The sequence below is a fragment of the Maylandia zebra genome, linkage group LG5 (assembly GCF_041146795.1).
Source record: "Maylandia zebra isolate NMK-2024a linkage group LG5, Mzebra_GT3a, whole genome shotgun sequence".
In the NCBI taxonomy this organism is placed as follows: Eukaryota; Metazoa; Chordata; class Actinopteri; order Cichliformes; family Cichlidae; genus Maylandia; species Maylandia zebra.
The window spans coordinates 39,855,069-39,876,530 of NC_135171.1; the positions used below are offsets into that span (position 1 = coordinate 39,855,069).

The window sequence follows — 21,462 nt, forward strand, 5'->3', positions numbered from 1 at the left end:
TGAACCCATTTGCCACAGCAGATGATTTTTGGTAAGTGAATGTGTTTAATTGTAGGCAGGGACATTACTGGATATTCTTGTGTAATTGCTACTGAATAATTTATGTTATACTTTGTTATTGCTACAGGAGAATATTTATTTTATTATTTTACATTTACAATTTTTTTCCTGGGGACCCTGTGACACCCCATTGAAGAGCCGTAGGCTGGATCTCTTAAGATCTCACTGTTGGGTTTGTAAGGCCATGTTACTCCTAAATTTCTATCTTGTTCAAAGAGAAGATATAAAACAAAGTTCTAAGCTAATCGACCTTAGTGTTCTCCTTTTTAAAAAAGAATCGATAAGAGAATCGATAAAGAATCGAATCGTTAAACAGAATCGAAAATGGAATCGGAATCGTGAAAATCTTATCAATACCCATCCCTAGTCTCAGCTGATTGCAGGTTTTCCCAACCTTATCACCAGTATATTTGCATAATGACTGAAACTAGCACCACTGACTAAGAGAGTACAGGATGACTAGGACCAAGTGTCTTTGCTCTTGGAACTTTATTGTGGAAATGAGGGACCCAACACCAACAGCGTTTGCAGTTGCACATGTTTTTATTTGCAAAAGTATAGCATGATTGGGTGTACCGACAATTAATGTCATGTACTGTAAGGTTTGGTGAGTAGTGTGCAAAACTTGTGCACAAAGATATTCATATAGGAATTTCTGGTTAGATTGGAAGAGAGTTAATGAATTGTAATTCATGACTTCAATGTTTATTATATTCAGCATTTTTTATTTGTACCCATACCTACCAGTTCTTGTACACCACCAGTAAGCCTGTGGTTGCAGTACTGTGTTGTTGTGCCAAAGAATGACAGTAAAGAAGGGATAATCTGACACCATCCCCACTGACAGCACATGGAGATGGCCCTGAGTAAATGTGGTTATCCCAGCTGGACTTTTGGCAAAGCTGGGATAACCAGCCGATCCAGGACAGAAGGACAAAACTAACTTCAAAGACTTCACGAGGTCAAACACTGTGATGGCATAGTGTGTTACTCAGTGTTACTGATGCAGTTAGAGGAAGAGCGTGGAGGCAGTGTGAAGGGACATTAAACCCTAAAGGAAAAAATAACTATTGAGCCAAATATCGGACCAAAATCTCACTGAAGGTTTTAGCTGTAAAACAGCTGATCAGAAAAAAGAAAAATGTTTTTGCAATCTCAGTGGATAAGAGCAGTGGTAAAGTTACAAACTCTAAGATGAGGGAGATACAACTGCGATTACTTTAATAATCCCAAAGGAAATTATGTAATTTTACAATTTTTACTTCTTAACCTGTTATTTCATGATGTCTTGTTATTTAACAGGTGTGTCCTACAGAATTTGTTATCCTGAACACAATCTGAAGATTTTTGATTGCAAGATAATACAAACCTTTAATTATTCCTTCTGTGGGTTTTAGTGCGATTACATACAGTATATGTTTGCCAGAGATTTAAGGTTTTAAAGAGAAAATGGAAATGAAAGCCACAGAAAACTGTCCAGGTTCTGATTTCTAATTCTGGAAATCAAATCTTCATCATCATCTTCATCGGAAACCAGAACACAGAAAACAAACTCCTTAAATTGTCCTTTAGTTTTGTTATCCTGCTGATGAAGATGATCACAGCTGTGTCTTTGTTGAAGAATAACTCTCAGCTTTTGGTAAATATGTCAAACATGTATTCAGGAAGGGTCGCTTCACTGCACTCTCATATAGTTTAGTTTGAGAGTTAGTGCTCAGTGCCAGTGTGTTCATCAGGAGAGCCAACAGTTTTTCAAAATAAAGCTGATCGCAAAAGAAGATTTGTTTTCCTGGAGGTAGAAACTGGTGTAACAGCAGTGAAAAGGGTAAATGACGCACAGGAACAGTGAAGTGTTAGTGTCTAAAAACAGGATTCCTCCTAACAGCTTAAATTAAATCTTTAATTCAGTGCTTCATTTTACACACAGCGTGTTTTCAGCCTTTATTTATTCTGGATTTTTCTACAGGATGATAAAAAGAGATCATATTAAAGTTGGTCTATAAAAATGTGTTTTTAGAAGTAATGTTAAGGAAGGAGGCTCAGCAGGAGGAAAGCAGGAGTCTCTGAGCAGCAGCCTGTTAGCTGTGGAGACGAGCAGGAGGAAACAGGAAGTTAGATCTATGCTGACATCACTGACCTCGCTGTTCAAACCTGCTGTTTGTTCCTGACATGCAGTCACAGTCTGAGTTACACCAATGTTTTCTCTTCTGTTTCAGGGCTTCCTGTATGGGCTGCCATACTCATCGGTGTTCTTGGTTTTATTGTTGGTGTTGCGGTTGGTGTTGCTGTTGTGCTTAAGGTTAAAGGATACTGTTTGAAGAAAGGTGAGTTTTACTGATGTACTATGTCAACATTCATCATTTGTTGGCAGGAACATCAAACATTCTTTATAACTCCCTCATGTTAGATCTTAACCTTTGATTTATGTCAAAGAAGATAAAGACTTTGTTGGTTTACACTCAGTTTGTGACCAGTGTAGTTGTGTGTTTCAGAATTTTTTTTTTTTCTGCAGGTTCACGAAGAAAAGAAAATGGCTGCTCCACATCGCTGCAGTTAAATCTCAACTCCGAATGATCTTAAAAAGTGAGAAGTGATCATATTTGAAACCTTTTTTGTTTGTTTTTTTGTCTTTGATTCAGCTGAGAGTTTAATCACAAAAGGACATGTTGGCTCTTTTTTGTTGTGTGACTGTTCTCTGGTTTCTAATGAAAAAACATTTTGGGATAAATTACAAATTTAAAATCCCAGTGTAGTGATGAAAACACTGTAACTTACCTCATGTTAATATATTCAGTACACAGTCACATTTCCATCATTTAAACCTTAATTCGATCATTTACTGATAAGATAAGATAAACCTTTATTAGTCCCACACATGGGAAGTACAAGAGCAAAAAAAAAAGAAGAACAAAATAAGGGACTGTATAAAGAGCTAATATCTCCAAAATGTCCTGAGTAGTCAGTCATTATAAGAAGTGTTTGTGAACTAAAAATAGAATGTGGGATACTGTTTGTCTGTGATTTAAAGGCCTGGAATTGGACACCAGTGTAATTAATGAAAGCACTAAAAGAGAACATGAAAGGCAACCTAAGAATCCACAGTAGTCAAAAACATCAGATCCACGACAGGTTAGGAACCACTGACCTACAACACTCCATGTTCACATCGTTATTAACATTACACATAGTAATTGTTTATCACAGATAGAATGGGTTTTTTTTTTTCACTTTTGATAGAATTTGTGTTATCAACAAAATTGTAAATACAGTAAATGAGTGAAATATAAAAACAACAGAATCTTACAGAAGTTTGCGTTGTTCATCTTACAGAACCTTTTAGTGTGACATTAGAGATGGGCAGATGAAGCCTTAAGATGTTTTTTTGAGGCTTCTTGCTGAAAGATAAAAATCTTCCAGAGTCTTCCGAGTCTCTGTGGGTGAACATCTCAGTAATGTCTTCATGTGTTGGCGTGTACCCTGCCTCTCACCCTGTGACAGCTCCACAGGTCACACAGCTGGATCCTCTCCTCTCCTGTGGAAACCAGAACTCACCTGAAACAATCCTGCCCTCTTCAGCATATCTTAAGCACTTTTAATGATATTTGTTGTCGCTGCTATCCAGATGAAACTGTATATGTTTTTTATTATGTCTCATGTCTCCAACATGTTTCTAATTTACATAAGTCCCTGTTTGTGCCCCTGACAAATTTATGTCTAAAGTAATGGAAACTCTTGGTCCTATTGCTGCATTTGCTAAATATGCTACAGTTGCTTAATCAGGACTCTCAAAGTAACCTTTTACATTTCAAAGTTTATTTCAAATACAATAATTCAAAGACAAACTGGTTCACTCTTGTGTTTATTATTTATGTCTGGATTGCCATAATTCTTTTTTTACTTCTCTAAACTAATAATGCTTCTGCGAGGCTTCTGACTAACTACACTCACGTTGCAGAGTTGCTGACTCAGCTGCACTAGCTTCCCATTAAATTCAGAGTCAAATTGAAAATTCTGATTTTGATTTCTAGAACTCTGCATGGACGAACACCAGCATACATAACTGAACCTTTACATCTGGATGTCCACAGCAGGTCCCTGAGGGCATGTGATCAAGGCCTGCTGGCTGTGTCATGTATCATGTGTGCTTTTAGTTAACTTTTTTTATATTCTAGCATTTTGTTGCTAAATACTTTATCTTTAAATGTGCTAATTAAATAACATTTTATGTACTTTTATTTTACTTTCATTGTCTGGCTTCTCATTGATTTCAGAAACTATAAAGCCACGAAAGGCTGGACGGTCTGTTCCACACAACAGGTGATAATAAGTGTAAGATGGTTGGATTAAATTTTCCAAAAGGCACCAACAGTACAAACAGTTCAGTTACTTCAGTTAGTGGAGGTGAGAAGGAGCAGACAGCTTCAGCCAACTTTGCTGGGACACCTGTCAAACCCATCCTTCCACTTCACTTCCTTCTTAATTGTAAACAATAAAAGTTGTTTAAAAACAAATACACCCAGCATACAGTTGGTATGAAGTGAGAAGCTGACCACAGGGAACAAAAAACATTTATTATATCAGACTGTAAACCTGCTGATATCTGCTGTGAATGCTTTAGGATGGAAGTCCGAGGTGAAATTGTTTGTTCCGCCTTCTTCCAGTTTTCCATTTCTTCACCTGTCTCTAAAGTCTAGTTAGGATCTCAGATTTGAGAAAGAATTGCACTTCATCTTTCTGATAAATAGTCCTGTGGCAGAATTATTAGTGTGACATTTCTCATAATCTGGGAGCTATCTGAAACAAAGCATAAGTTCAGTAGGAACATCTGTAATCACTCTGCCGAGTGCTCAGTTCGGGTTTATTCTTTATGACATAATGAATTTAGTTTCCCACGTAGTCTTCCCACTCTGACTTTGCTCAGTCTGCCTTTCGGGCTCTCATTTGTTCAGCACACCTTCTCCACTTTACTGTAATCACTGTCTCCATCTTAAGAGTATAGGTCAGGTCTTCTTTTTAATTACTAAACTGTCGATGTTTCAACAGCTCTGTATCCTTTAGATTTTAGTCTGAAAGGAGATTAAGCTGCTTCTCTTTCCTTCATACCTGATGAAATAGGATTGGGCACTGCTGCAAGGTGTGAATGTCAGCCAAACACTGTTATTACTGATTTGTATATATGAATAAATAAAATGGTGTAAAAATAAAAGGCGTATAAAAATTAAAAAAGGTGACTGAAAAAGAAACAGTCAGTGCATCATGGGAATCCCCCGGCAGCCTACGTCTATTGCAGCATAACTAAGGGAGGATTCAGGGTCACCTGGTCCAGCCCTAACTATATGCTTTAGCAAAAAGGAAAGTTTGAAGCCTAATCTTGAAAGTAGAGATAGTGTCTGTCTCCTGAATCCAAACTGGAAGCTGGTTCCACAGAAGAGGGGCCTGAAAACTGAAGGCTCTGCCTCCCATTCTACTTTTAAATACTCTAGGAACAACAAGTAAGTGCTGTATTCTTGGTTGTATGTTTCCAAATATTCATTAGTTAAACTAATTCATTCTGTAGAGGTCCGAAAGTCAATTATGGTCATGCTGTCTATTGATTTGCCTTTCCCACTACCGTAGTTAAAGTAGGCCCCATTTACTATGCTGCCCTAAGGTATTACCAGGCTCACACTTCAAGACTCATCATTGCACTTTGTATGCCCTTGCTGGATTTACTTCACTCAATAATCGAAGGATGAAGCATTGGTATACTTTTATATACAAAGCCATTGTAAGAATATTGCCATTATACAAGTTCATTGCCTACAACCTTTTGTTTTTCATTTTAATCAGGCCATCAGTTTTAACCATGCATTAATAACAGGACAGGAAAAAAAGAGAATCATCCGATGAATACAGATGAATATAAAGGTAGAATAATTATCTTGTTCCACATTTTTGTTCATGTTGTTCACAAGAAAAGTGAAAATGATTAGTGGTGCAAAAAGAAAAAGAACTACGAAATCTTGCTTCTTCCTGTCAGTTTTATCAGTTCTCATGAATGCCTACAGTTTCCTTGATAACAGAGATGCTGCATCATGAAGATAATATGCTGTGAGTGCATAGATCAGTACAGCTCCTGACATACGTCATTATTCCAAAGACTGTCAGTTCTTGGAAGTCTGGCCTTCTGGATGACGGCCAGCTTGTTGTGAAATCTAATTGCCTGACAGGAAGTCTGTCGTTTAAAGTGAAAGTGAGAGTGGAGCTGAAATCTTTTTTTTTTTTTGTTTAATGACTTCATAGCCTGGGTTGTAGTATCGTTCCTCTGTTTGACTTTTATAGAAGCAATTTTCATAAAGGTTTTTCCTCATTACTTCAGGTCAGATGAGGCTGTGAGGGAATGCGAAGAGAGACTGTGACATCGCTTTTTTAGTCTTTTAAAGATGCTAGTGTCAAAAAGAAACAAACAAAAAAAATAACTCTTTGACTTTAAAGTCTGGGGGTAAGAGGGGTCCCTTCCATTTACCTCAGCTTTTGCCAAACATTTTTACAATAATCTGTCATGTCTGCTCATTAATCTCTCACCTGTCAGCGTTTCTGTGTACCTGTTATTAAACAAGTTCAGTCTAATGTTGCACCGGAAGTGTAATTATGCTTTACTACTTTAGGAGAATAGAAACGTGTTTTGGAGCGCGTCATTGCGCTGGGAGGAGTGGCTCCGAGCTCCTTTTTTTAAAAGATGCTGTAACGTTTGATCCTCAGAGGGTTTCTGCAGACATGGAGCTTCCACCACTTCTGATTCTGAGCTTCTGTTTCCTGACTTTGTCCGGACGGACGTTTGCTGCTGAATCCGGTAAGAAACTCACTGATTTAGACTGATCATGTGTGCAGGCGCTGTCACGTTTCACAGGAGCGGATGGAGCTTTTACGCTGCTCAGGCTGCTGCTGTAGTGGGTGGATTACTGCGGCATCTACACCCGTGACATCAGCTTTTAACGTAGCCGCGTTTTAGAGTGAAATAATAAGACGACAGATTAATGTGCAGCATCTTCAACAATGAAACGAAACTTTTGTCTCTGTTGGTGATCAGTTTTTCGAGATACTCATTATTTCCTTTGAATATGTTATAAGGTGTATGTGTGGCGTCAGTGCGCTGCTTCCTGTTTTGTTTGTTATCTCAGGCTGGGTCTTGGTGCAGCCTCTGGGTTCACTCTGTCTGAAACAAGCGCTTCAGCTCCTTCAGCCTCCATTTAAACCAGTCACTCTCACTCTGTGGGGCTGTAGGTGGAACTGTGATGACAACAGGAAAATATGAAGGGGAACTTAACTGAACAAATGTGATTTTTGCGGTAAAAACAAACAAACAAACAAAACAAAAACAAAAAAGCTTTGCAATTGCAAATGGTATTTTTGTGATTTTTTTTCCTGAAAGATTTTTTCTGAAATTAAACTTAATGCTTTTGTTATGTTCATAATGGATACAAACCAAGAATTACCTTTTTTTTTAGCTTCTGAAATGTAGCATGGCAAAGTTTCTACAACTCTGCTTTAAGCCACCTTCCTTCTGCTCGAATGTCCGTGACTGATATTTGACTTTCTTTCGATCCTCATCACTCTGTGTGTGAACACATGGTTTAATTCATGTACTGTTTTTCAGGGTCACCTGATACCAACATAACTGTGCAGGAAGATGATGATGTCATTTTACCCTGTTTATTCGTCTCCAGCGTGAACATTGAGTCAATGAAGTTTGACTGGAAGAAGAAAGGAACACTTCTTCAAAAGGAGGTGTTCCTGTATGATAACGGCAGCTATTACAATAATGGCCTCCACGGTCAAGATGAGCAGTTTAAAGGTCGAGTCTCACATTTTTCAAAAGAACTAAGGAATGGCAACGCCTCAATAAGAATAAATAAAACTCGGCTGGAGGACAGTGGACTATATACCTGTATTTTTCCAGACCTGCAGCCAGAAAGAAAAATCTTCCGCATTGAGCTTGTTGTTGGTGAGTGCTGTTACAACTCAGCTGATTATTTACAGATGAAACAGTCAGCATGCACATCTGGCAGGGCCTCAACCCTACAGCACACCTGTAGTAATATTTGCAATATTTGGTGAACAAACCTGAGACCTTCCCATGTGCATGCTGGTCCTGCACCTGTCCACTTACCAAGGATCTGAAGTTTCCATTGTTTTCAGTAAACAAAATAATTCTGTGTGAATGCAGCTATAAACACTTAATAAATAAATGTTCATTTTTAATTATATATGATAGACACAGCTGTTCAAATTGTTTTCTGACTGCGTGATTATAACACATCCACAATCAAAACCTGCCTCTTGTTTAAATGTATCAGGATATGTGAAATGTGTGATTGTACCTTCTTTTTTTTTAGTTCTTTTTTTTAGGAGAAAAATCTAATATAGCAGGATAACACCTCTGGATTTCTTTTCTTCAGTTTAATTTGACTGCCAAATTGATGAGACCACAGTCACCTCTAACATGTGTGTTTCTTTTTCCTTTCAGAGCCTGTATTAACTTGTTAGAGCCTCTCACAGTCATGTGCACTTCTGCATGTCTGTAACTACCAGAATAATCGTTTTAGTAATTTCTAAACCATAAATAGCTGAGACCTGCCTATTTCATCACTGTGAAGTAAAACCTTTGATATTTAATGTCATCTGTCAGTTTAACCTTTAGCTCTAACACAGATGATTTGTTTGAGGATTATACAGGAAATGACTGAAGCCTTGTTCATTTTAAGCTTTTACTTAATATATTAAATGCAGTTAATCAGTCATTATAAGGGCTAGGAGGCTGAAATTTACAGGATATCTTCTTTAATTTGTCTACTGTAAATGAGCCAAATTCCATGCCTATATATTGAAGTGGCTAAAAGATATTTCAGATATTAATTCAAAGTGCAAAGCAGAGAACTGATACCTAATTACTTCAAAACACCATACAAAACCCTCCAAAGTTAACAAAAAGAAGAATTAATTGGGTTTTCAAATATTCCTTAATGCTAAAATCAACTGAAAAATTATGCTCTTAATAATTAAAATGAAGATTTAAACATTAATTTTCATTTATTTAGGTCTTTTTCGACGGATAAAAATAGTTTTCTATTATATTTTTGTTCCATTTTAACAGCGAGACTAAGTAAAATAACTTCCATATATGGTCAGACAGGTGATTTTCCCGACATCAAACTAAGAGTGATTTCATTACGGTGACTTTCTATTGGATGACAGTAGCTGTCAATCAGCACCAATGTGACGACCTTAAAGACCGCTCTTCTCTGATTGGCTGAATGAATTAACGGTCCCGTGAGTGCGTCACTTTCAGTCGGAGAAAGTGCAGATTAGTTCATTTAGTTCGTGGGTGTTTCCAGATGTCAGAGATACCAACAGGGTTGGTTCAATTCTTTGTCAGTATTTTTAAATTGTCTTTAACTTTGCTGTTTAAAAGTTTGCGCTAGACCGTTTAAAACCTAAAAAGAGAATACATTTATTTTTCCCCAGGTCATTTTTAGTCCCGGTTCATTTTACATGATTTGAAGTTAATCGGTGGAGTGTTGTTCTTTAAAAGGATCTCCCGTATGACTTTAAAAGTCTGTTTTGGACAAATGCAGAACTCTTAAAAGGGCCGCGGTAGGCTATCAGTAAAGTTACTCAACTGCTTATTGTCGTAAATTAAGACCTTACAACTTTAAGCGTCGTAAATTATTTTTCGAGATTCACGAATCTGTTGAAAAATGAACAGCTGAGCTTTTAAATGACGTTTAATATGCCAGTGTCGATGTTTCCGATCAACATGAAAATATACAGTATTTTTGTTTATTAATTTTTAAATGCAAACATGGGTCGCATACAACCTCTGCGTTTCAAAAGGTTAAAGGTCCGAAATGTCACCGGTGAGTCTTGTTTGTGACGATGTCCCCGATTTACATTCTCCTCTCATTCGTTTACATTCTTCTCTCTGTATATGTGAACGTATCCGATATAGACAGTCATGTTAAAAAGTAGACAGTTAATTATAAGTGCTGTGGTTTAGGAAATAATTAAAAACAAGCCTCTGGTCCTTAGCAGATCTTCAAGATAAGTAAATACAAACTGAGATGAACAACAGTAACACACAAGACAAAAAGCAGAAGCAGCTTGTGAAAAACCACGTTTGGCAACTGTAACCTGAATTTATTTTCTCTATGAGTTTAATCTCACATCATTGCAGGAATTTTAGAATGTTGGTTCAGTTCATTGAAGTTTGTTGGCATTTCTTTATGTTACTCTGTTTGTGTCGGGGGGACAAATTTTTGCGCAGTGTGTTTTGGAGTTTGAAAGCCACAGAGACACGGTGTTTAGAAGAAATGCGTCTCAGCTCACAACAGGTTTTCGCTTAGGCAGCAGCTGTAGGCTACTTCTTTCCTGGATCGGCTGGAGCTTTCTTTAGGCGCCTTCCCAGCTTTGACAAATGTCTAGCTGGGATAACCAAATTTACTCAGGGCCTTCTTGATGTGATGTTCTTCTGCTCAGTCTTGACTGAGAGGTCTTAAATGTACAGTATAGAAAATCTTACCACGGAATGTCAGATCGCATTTAAATGAATTCTATTTTCTTACCTAATCTAATCCCAGCTACAGTGGTGATTGTATAGGACAAATACATAATAATAATTTTTTTTAAAAAGACTTACTTTTTTGTTGTTTAAACTCCATGTGTAGCTTTCTCTAATGAAAATACTGCTTGCAAATAAAAATTTTAGGAGGTGAAATCAGTTTTTTGTCAAAGAAAAACAAGTATTGGACAGCTGATATGCTGTCTTTGGCTTTCCCCAAATGTGGTGCTGTGAATTATTATCAAACATCTCCACTTTGGTGTCATCTGTCCACAGGACATTGTTGCAGAAGTATTTTGGTTTATATAGCTTTGCAAACCTAAGCCGTGCTGCCATACAATGAGAAAACAGACTTTCTTCTAGCAGTTCTTACGAACAAGCCATACTTGTTCAGTCTTTTTCTAATTATACTTTGCATGAACTTGGGATGGGCAGCACGGTGGCACGGTGGTTAGCACTGTTGCCGCACAGCAAGAAGGTCCTGAGTTCAATTCCACCATCAGGCCGGGGTCTTTCTGTGTGGAGTTTGTGTGGGTTCCCTCCGGGTACTCTGGCTTCCTCCTCCCATCTTGTGGGGATAGGTTACTTGGTTAATCCAAATTGCCCATAGATGTGAGTGCGAATGGTTGTCTGTCCCTGTGTGCTGGCCCTGCGACAGACTGGTGACCTGTCCAGGGTGTACCCTGCCTCTTGCCCTATGACAGCTGGAATAGGCTCCAGCGCCCCCTGCGATCCTGAAAAAGGATAAGCGGATACTTGGGATGAATTTTCTGGGATGTCCACCTCTGGAAAGATTGACATCTGGCTTGTGTGACGCCCACAAGTGTATGGTCACAGTTTTTGATGTAAAAGATCTGATTTTATGGTGGTATTGCACTTTTCATTTAGAGTTATGGAGAATGTAATTGCGTGGCTTTGCCACAAGGGTGAGTGCGATAGGCCGTTGCAACACTTCTCTGCCTCAGACGAGGAAGAGTCTGCAGACCGAACGCAACTGATGTCTTCTGTCTCTGCTTTTCTGTTAATAAAAAACAAAACAGGTTAATAGTTCAAGTTTGCTCACTGCAATGCACATACAAAGGCAAGAAACCCTTTTCTGTCCAAGTTTAAAGTTCACGAATGTTGTGAGAGAGTGTGTTTTCACAGATTGAGAGAAAGCTAACTATACCGCCATTTGTAATGGAAGCCGCGATTCCACTGTTAGCTTAAATAGGCAGCTGGTCTTATTACCTGTTTTATTTTGTGACAAACGCAGCTCTTAAGACGCTTCTTTTATCCTGACATTATTGGAAGTTACAGTTGAATAGGACCTACCCAGTTCTTATGTGTCAAATGTAAATAGTCTGATGTATACTGTTTGTGGATGATTGTGAACTGTTTGTGAGCAATGGAAGAATATTTTTGTTTATTGGTTACAAATGTAATATGTTGTTTGAATCTGTTAAAGTATAAGGAATGTATAATGGTATATAAGCGGGTTAATTGCAGTGTTAGTGGAGCTGCACAGAAATGGTTTTGATGCTGAACAGCAGTAGAATATGGTTACAGATTTATTGTAAATAAGGACACTCATATACAATGATTATTTTATAAATTTATTCTTGCGAGAAAGCGAGGTAACCAAAAGGGTTTGAGCTATGGACCTGATTGAATGTGTTTTTGTTGTTAAAAGGGAAATGGGTGTGTCTAAATGAAAAGAAAAGTAACTGTTTAATTCTGTTAATAAACCAGACGAGGAAGAGCCTGCAGACCGAACGTAACTGATGTCTCCTGTCTCTGCTTTTCTGTTAAAAAAAACAGTTTAAAAACAGACCCCATCGAAGGCCTGTAACACTTGAATGTTTTCCATTTTAAAAATGATAGATTTCAAACTGCTTGTAATGCCCTTTAACCCTTCCTAGATTGATGTGAGCAACAGTTTCTCCTCTAAGATTATTACTGCCGTCTTTCCCCCTTGACACGTGTTAACACACATCAACTCCAGAGCTGCAAATAGCCAAAACTTCTGGTATTATAGAGGACCTCACACTTAGCGATGATCAATTAATCAAATGCAACTGATTATCAGCAACTGGCTGCTACCTACCGTCTAAGTTCTTGTAGAAGCAGTAAGGGTTTACTATGTAACATGTCACGTTATTGTTAATCTGATTATTTTATTTTAATAATTTTAGAACCTGTGTGGACCAGATTATTTTTTATTATGTCCTGATATGCATAACCTCACAACTGACAAAGGGTAAATTTTGTTTTTACAATAGCTGTAGCTATATTTGTTCATTATTTAGATTTTAGTGTTTGTTTGTTTTTTGTATTGTTTATGTTGTTTTTGCTGGTGGTTATGTAAACTAGCTGCTCTAACAGCAGTTTTTTCTTTCTCTGGAAGATTTTTTCCAAACTCATAAATTACAACTCTTGTTTGTAGTAAAAACTGTACAGTGATCTTAAATCATGCTGGAGTTATTATTAAGTTTTTACTGTTCTTTTCTTTGCTCTTAAACACATTGTAATCCACTTGTATGCTTTGAAACATTTGAGTATTCAATTTTATTCTATTTATGTAGTGCCCCACACAACAGTCGTGTCAAGATCCTTAATATTACAATTTCATAGTCTTAGATTGCTAACATTGTATGTTTGTTGTCTGTGATGTGTTCACAGGTGCTTCTCCAAAGCCATATGTCACAATACTTAAAAATAAAGGGCAGCTGCAATGTGAAGTTCCAGGTGCTTATTTTGAACCTACAGTTCAGTGGTGGGACAGTGATAACAAAACTCTTCCTTCTAAGACGCTAAAGGACCAAAAAGAAAATGGTCTCTTCTACGTCATCATCCAAAGTACTTCCCCTAAGCCTGACTGCTATCGCTGTGTAACCACACAGATGGACATCTGGCATCGGATTTCTTCAGAGATCTGTGTGCATGAAGGTAAGGGATATATTATTCTTCTAATATTCTATATTTAGAAAATATATTAACAAAAGTGAAGAGAGGAGCACCATTAGCTTCGATGATGGCATTTTGATGAGCTGATGCAATGTCACTGCTTTTAAAGCCATCCAGAGTTTGCTTAATCTTTTGCCATAATCATGTCTTGATGATGGAAGAGTCAAGTCTACTCCCCAAAAGTTGATTCTGTTCATCTGGACGTAGTTTTTTCAGTGGGAGAAATGTTTCGTCACTCATCCAGGTGACGTCTTCAGTCTCAGCTGATGCAGGTTTCCCCAATCTTATAAACAGTACATTTGGACAATGACTGAATCTAGTCCACTGAAGGAACAATGGGCTGTGAAGTCAGTTCCTTGATCATTAATATGCAAATTCTCATGAGTCCCATTCACAGAGAGTTGGGGAATGGCTGCAATCACAGCATTGTAAGATGGTGACAGATGTACCCTTAGGCCCCCTCCTCGATTCAGAGATGGTCTTTCCCTTTTCACGTTAAATGGCCTCCTTGACTCCGCGCTCAAACCAGCGTTCCTCCCTGTCCAGGATGTGTACATCCTCATCATTGAAAGAGTGTCCACTGGCCTGTAGGTGTGAATAGACTGCAGAGTCCTGGCCTGATGAAGTAGCTCTTCTGTGTTGTGCCATCCGCTTCGCCAGAGGTTGTTTGGTTCCCCCGATGTATAAATCCTGGCAATCCTCCTGCACTTAACAGCGTACACTATGTTACTCTGTTTGTGTCAGGGGACCCGATCCTTGGGGTGGACTAATTTTTGCTCAGCGTGCTTTGGGGTTTAAAAGCCACAGAGACACGGTGTTTAGGAAAAATGTGTCTCAACTGCTCCGATACTCCTGACACATCTGGGATCACTACAGGTTTTCTCTTAGGCAGCGGTTGTCCTTCTGTCCTGGATCATCTGCAGCTTTCTTTAGGTGCCTTCCCAGCTTTGACAAAAGTCCAGCTGGTATAACCACATCTACTCAGGGCCTTCTTGATGTGCTGTTCTTCTGCCTCCTTGGCCGCTGTGTCTGTGGGGATGGTGTTCGCTCTGTGTTGTAGCGTCCTGATGACACCCAGTTTGTGCTCCAGTGGATGATGAGAGTCAAACCTTAAATACTGATCCGTATACGTAGGTTTACGGTTCACGTCAGCTTTTAGATGTCCCCCATTACTGATGGAAATCTCACAGTCTAAGAAGGCTAACCTGCCACTGTTCATATCCTTCCTGGTGAATTTGATGTGTCGGTCCACCGAGTTAATGTGATCCATGAATTGTGGTATGTCCTGAGATTTAATTTTCACCCAGGTGTCATCCAAATACCTGAACCAATGGCTTGGTGGTGTTCCAGGATAGGATAGCGAAACCCTCTTTTTCACTTCTTCCATGTACAAACTGGCCACGATGGGGGAAACTGGGAAGCCCATGGCACACCCACGTTTCTGCCTGTGGAACTGACCCTTGTATGTGAAGTAGGTGGAATGAAGACACAGTTCCAAAAGTGAACACACTTGGTTGATGCTGAAAGTGGTCCTGTTGCTGAGGTTGGTGTCATCCTGTAATCTCTTACGGACTACCTCCAACACTTCTGTGACTGGGATGCAAGTGAAGAGAGATGTAACGTCGTACGAGACCATGGTTTCATCTGCCTCCATGATGACATCTCTCACCTTCTCAACAAAATCCAAAGTGTTCTGGATGTGGTGTTCAGAGCTGCCCACCAGCGGGTTGAGGATTGAAGCCAGAAACTTGGAGATGTTATAGGTGACAGAGTTGATCATGCAGACAATCGGTCTTAAAGGTGCACCCTGTTTATGTATTTTCGGTAAACCATACAGACTTGGTGTAGATTCCCCTGGGTATAGCCTGTGATATGAGGTCCGGCCAATAGCCTTGTCTTGTTCTAACTGCTTCAGACAGTCTATCCTTCCTGTAGCCACTTCCTGGGTCTCGTTTCAGGGGCTCATAAGTATTTTGTCACTGAGCAATGACAAAATTTTCTCATGACAGTCTTTCTGGTTTAGCAAATCTGTGCACCTACCCTTGTCTGCCGGAAGGATGATAATGTTGTTGTCATTACTAAGGGATGTGAGTGCCTTCCTCTCCCCCATGCTGATGTTGGAGGCTGAATTTACTATTTATACAGTTGAGGAAACCTGCAGTCAGCTGAGAATAAAGAAGTCGCTTGGATTAGTGGCTTTAGCTCAGGCGGTAGAGCAGATCAGCTGCTGATTGGAAGGTTGGCGATTCAATCCCTGGCTCTCCTAGTTTGCATGCCAAATATCCTTGGGCAAGATACTAACCGACTTGTTCTCATTTATACACATTCATATCTCTGATATGAATGTGTATAAATGACAGTTAGAAAGCACTGAAAGTATAGATAACAGTGCTTGTGTGTGAATGGGTGTGTATTGCTGAATGTGACGTGTTGTATAGAGTGCTTTGAGTACTCCAGGAGAGTAGAAAAGCACTATATGTGAATCAGTCCATCTACCATTAGTGACTAAATGTTTCCCTCACTGAAAACGCTACTTTCAGATGAACAGAATCAACTTTTTGGGATTTACTTACCTGGATGATTGAGCATGCATCAAGAAGTCAAGCCTACTCCATAAAGTCTTGTCCAGCACATTTCAGAAATTCTCACAGGGGTGAAGGCCTGGATTCTTTTAAGAGGCCATTTCTGTTTTGCTTTGCTCAAGCTTTCATGTATTTACAGTAGTGTTATTTTAATCTGTGCTGCTTTTATCTACAATGTATGTAAACAGACCAGTGTGATGCCACTTTGGAAATCCAATCCTGTTTTAGAGCATGTGTAAACCAAAAAAGTAAGTCTGGGAAACAGATGGAAGGTTAAAGGTTAAAACTGAGATGAGCTACATGTGAAATATAGTTAAAGAAAAAGACCAAAAGTAGAAGATCTAATTATTATTTTAAATTAAGCACGTTATTTGCCAACAACTTTTCAAAACTTTTTTGTTTTTGAATGCAAACCTTATTTTTTTAAATGGAAAAAAAAAGAATGTTTATTATCATTTTAATACCAGAGAAACACCAATTTGTTAAGAAATTAACAATAAACTTTATTGAAAAACTGTTTGATTGTACTTTGTTTATTTGTCTAGTTGTTTAGTGTATGTCAACACTGATACAACTGTTAGGGTACTTCAAATATAGATTGCAGTGAATTATAATCCATGTGGAACTTTATGATATTTTGGAGTTTTGTTTGAGAAAATTTTCTCTACCTAGAATTTCTTACATTTTAATTAAATACCCCAGGTCTAGCGACTTCAGTAGTAGAGCTCGTCAGCCTCTGAGGAGTGGTGATATAAATATTACTTCGTTTTTATTGTGTTTAAATATCAAGAACAATGAAACTAGTTAAAAGGCAAGAAAAAAAACTACTGATAATGTGACATTCATATTTTGTAAGTATCTGCAAATCCATCTGCATCATGCTTACATAAAGTTAGTGAGAACCCAGATTGTCGTTAGAAATGATTGTATGTTGACTCCAGCCCAGCAGCCAGAGCCTAAACTTTTCTTTTTTTTTCCTCTGTCCCGTTTGGTTCTTTTGCCATCAAAATTATTGTCAAGAAAGATGCCCAACGGATTTACTATACCAAGTGGACCATCCCAGCCTTGCCGTATTGGTCCATTTGATTGACCTTTGTTTTTATTGTTTATTTATTTTATTTTATTTTCAGTTGTTACAGACAGGACAGACATGACTGGGGAAGGGAAAGGGAGAAAGAAAGAGAGAGAGGGAAAGAAAACCAGCTGGGAAGAGGAACGGTGATAAAGGGCACACAAAAAAAGGTGGGAGGGGGGGCAAAAAGTACATATATGTATATATATATATATATATGTACACGCATATACATGTGTATATAACAGTAAATACTACATATTGAATATTATTTTGTAGCAGATAAGATCGACAGCGCACAGTGTGCTTTGAGGTAGCAGCCAAGAAAGGTTTAGTTTGTGTCTGTGAGCACCCGTGTGTACACCTGTGGGCATGAGCGCGGTTGTATTTAAAAGGTTCCTTCATGTAATGATCTACTAGAGAAGGGGTGGGCAACTCCAGGTCTCGAGGGCCGGTGTCCTGCAGGTTTTAGATGTGTCCTTGGTTCAACACAGGTGATTCAAATTGCCTCACCCCACCCCCTATAGGGGCCCAACCGAGCCACAGGCGCCAGGCCCCGACAAGCAGCCACCGGGAGTGAGCCGGTGCATACTTAAACTTCAACACCAAAATTGTCATGACCAGTCAAGCTTGTAGGACTGTGAGTCCAGTCCAGTCTACCAGTCCAAGGTACCTGTAGCTATCCACAGCCTCAATGTCCATGCCTTGGATGCTTAGTGGTTGCAGTGGAGGATGTTTGTGTTTACCACCAGCTCCTTGGTTTTTCTAGTGTTGATCTGGAGGTAGTTCTGCTGGCACCAGTCCACAAAACCATGGGTCAGTCCTCTGTACTCCTTGTCGTCCCCATCAGTGATGAGGCCGACTATTGCTGAGTTGTCAGATAACTTCCGCAGGAAACACTGGGTGGAGTTGTGGGAGAAGTCTGCAGTGTAGATGTTGAAGAGGAACTGGAGAAATCAAAGAACATGATTCTCACAGTGTTCCCAGCAGTCTCCAGGTGAGAGACCTGGTTTACAAATTTGCTGTCAGCTTTGTGGTAAACCTTAAAAAATCTCCTGTGTTTCCGCATTAGAATGGGATTTGTTTCAGTGTGACAGCAGCTTCAGGTTTATAATTTTAACTGGTAATCATGTCACAGTGCTTCTTAAACCAACTGAAGTAATTTAAGTTGAATGAATTATTTTCTTTCAGGGATAAAGAAGGAAAGCAATGCTTTACTTTTTACACTGAACACAACAGTATACAGATTTTAAATGAAAATATTTTATACCATATGATAGCCACAAATCTTTTTAGTGGCTTTTGCAATAGCATTTCTTCATTGCTTCATTAGACCAAAGACAAGTAGCGATTGTTAAGAAACTGTTTTTAAAAAGTCATCAGTGTCATCCAAAGTGTTGTTTGACCACACATTTCACTACAGATAATTTTAATTATATTATTTTGTTTCTGCTTTATTTGGTTCATTTCCTTTGCAAGTTTTACTTTGTTGAGCTGTTTTGTTTTATTTTTACTAGATTATTTTTTATACTTCATTTAAGCTTTTATATTATTAGTTGTGTTTAGGTTTTAGCTGATCTAACAGGATTTGTTCTGTATGTTATACTCACAGGTGCATCTTTCTTAAGGATGTTTAGGATATGGGCAGGAGTGACCTTGTACCGTATGTATTTGTAGGAGTTTCCCTGTAAGGAGGAAATATTAAGGCCTGTGATTCTTTAGATGTTAAGGGTTCTTCTGTGACCTTCTGGATGAGTCATCAGTGCACTCTTGGAGTAGTTTTGGTCGGCCACCCACTCCTAGGAAGTGGATGGTCACCAGTGTTCCAGGTTTTCTCCATGTGTGTATAATGGATCTCACTGTGGTTTGCTGGAGCCCCAAAGTTTTATACATTGTTTTGTAACCTTTCGAGAGACTGATAGATGTCAGTGACATCGTTTCTCAGTGGTTTCTTTAGATTGTGGCATGACATGGTGCTTTTTGAGATCTTTAACCCTGCTTTGTCAGACAGGTTCTGTGTAGGTGATGCCAGAAGATTAAATATAAAATAAAAACAAGAATAAAATACATAAAAAACATAGAAACATACATAAAGAAAACATACATAAAAAAATACATAAAAAAGTATATCCTAACACTCTCCCCCAGTGCAGAGAGTCATTTGTTGGCAGTGCAGCAGGCGGTCATTACACTGACAGATTTGTATTCCTTGTTTTCTGCAATCATTTGTCTGAAGAGATTCACTTTAATGATGTGTGTATCTAAGAAGCTCAGGGTGGAGGAAACCTCGATTACAGACAGACTCACACATGTTGTCAGATGTGAGTCTCAGTAAAAGGAAAGCAGGAGTCTGTGAGCAGCAGCACAGATTCAAACATCCTTCATACAAGACAAAACTCCAACATCATCTTTACAGCTGAGAGCAGAACCAGAACCAGCCTGTGAGCTGTGGAGACGAGCAGGAGGAAACAGGAAGAAAACCTGCTGTTTGTTCCTGACATGCAGTCACAGTCTGAGTTACACAAATGTTTTCTCTTCTGTTCCAGAACCAAACACTGGATGGAAGATTGTAGCTGGTGTTGCTGTTGGTGTTGCTGTTGTTGTTGTAGTTGTGGTTCTTGTCAGGTGTTACATCAAGAAAAAAAGAGGTAAGTTTAATATATTTATGAACATTCTCGTATTTTTGTGTGACTGTCATGTTTATAATCTTGCTTTTTTCACTTTCTCTTTTAATATATTAATGAAACAAACTGAAATGAACTAACGCTTATTGTGAGGAAAGAGGAGGAACACTGCAGAGGCTGATGAAGATGGTTAAACAGCAAACATCATGATTTATTCATAAAGACAGTTTAGCGTTTTGTCATGTAATCATAATAACATTGGGTGAATTTGCCCGCTGTAGTTATGTTGCCATATTGGCAAGTATAATTGAAACATACTCATGTGTCATCGTGCACGCCACTACTTAAATTCGCAGCACTACATTTCTGCTCAGTTATGACTTTTTAACACAGTTTTGCTTTCCAATCTGCAGGAGTCCTCTGAACCCTCAGCCCAGGAACGGAAACTCAATGCTGATCAAAGTGAACCTGTGTGAAGCAAGGGTGTAGATTTGGCATGGACGGAAGGGACATGTCCCCACCAATATCCAGCGATTATTTAATTGTCCCCACCAACAATTTGATCTTTTCGAGTAAAGAAAAACAAAACCGAAAGAAAGAAGGAAAAAAAAACCGATCTGTCAGTGTCTCATTCGCCCAGCGGTGCAGAAAGAGTTAAATTACGTTCTCTACTGGAGTCCTACGTCATGTGACAAATATGGCCAATGTGATTGGCTGTGCCTTTCAGGGAGCTCTGTTTAGTTTTAGCAGCGGCAAGGCTGCGCTGCAAGGAGGAAAGGAGGACGGCAGCAAAAAGGAAGAACCTGGATATAAGAAAGTGTTTTTCAAAGAAACCTGTAAGTCACTTAAAGTCAAGTTCACTCATAAAATGTGTCCGTCATAATAACGTTACAGGCTATGCTAGGCTATACATGCCAACCCTCCCGATTTTTCCGGGAGAATCCCAAATTTCAGTGCCCCTCCCGAAAATCTCCCGGATCCACCATTCTCCCAATTTTCACCCGGACAACAAAATTGAAAAACCATATGGTTTCCAACAATGGCTACTACTACTGCAGCTACTTAGTTTTAATATTACTCTTATTACTCTTTCTGGGTCGCAAAATAAACTTTTAACATATTTTCAGGCGAGAATGTAGCTGTGTAAACTTCAAATATCTGAGCCAAAAAGTGATTTCCAATGTTTCCGTGTGCTTCTTATGTGTAATATCTTTACGTATGTTGCTAAATAGACTTTGGTGAACAGGTATTACAAAGGTGTTATATATAAAATTACAAAATCACCTGTTTCTCAAGTATCTTTGTAAATGTGTTATTGTACTTACATTATAATCAATCAGCTCCCTTTTGTCCACTTAAAATATGTTTACAGAACTATTGTTGCATTTGTTGCAATTTCAGCTGTCCTCTAGGCCAGATTACTCTTAAAAGAGACATTTTTAAAGTCAACAATATTTTTTTTAACTGCATAAATAAAGGATACATAAAAGTCACTGCCAAAAACTGAATGCAGCTTCTACCTCATTACAGGAAAATTGTTTGTTGCTCAAGATGACTTGATATCATTCATGAGGGATACAT

The 21,462-nt window shown here is 38.7% G+C and overlaps 2 protein-coding genes across 2 annotated transcripts in view; both read left to right on the forward strand.

Annotated features, from left to right (window-relative positions):
- Positions 1 to 4,077, forward strand: part of LOC112430940 (butyrophilin-like protein 10) — a 47,551-nt gene extending 43,474 nt beyond the window's left edge. Inside the window, exons 6-8 of the mRNA XM_076884346.1 lie at positions 2,277 to 2,384; positions 2,573 to 2,643; positions 3,089 to 4,077. Of these exons, the coding sequence (XP_076740461.1) occupies positions 2,277 to 2,384; positions 2,573 to 2,634 (170 nt within the window). The 3' untranslated portion in view covers positions 2,635 to 2,643; positions 3,089 to 4,077. The remainder of the gene's footprint in view (positions 1 to 2,276; positions 2,385 to 2,572; positions 2,644 to 3,088) is intronic.
- A 2,694-nt stretch (positions 4,078 to 6,771) lies between these two features.
- LOC112432760 (butyrophilin subfamily 1 member A1-like) lies at positions 6,772 to 21,176 on the forward strand. Its single transcript, XM_076884344.1, has 5 exons — positions 6,772 to 6,892; positions 7,697 to 8,044; positions 13,319 to 13,585; positions 19,804 to 19,905; positions 20,295 to 21,176. The coding sequence occupies exons 1-5, from the start codon at positions 6,817 to 6,819 to the stop codon at positions 20,303 to 20,305; spliced, it is 804 nt and encodes a 267-aa protein (XP_076740459.1). The 5' UTR covers positions 6,772 to 6,816; the 3' UTR covers positions 20,306 to 21,176.
- The last annotated feature ends 286 nt before the right edge of the window (positions 21,177 to 21,462 follow it).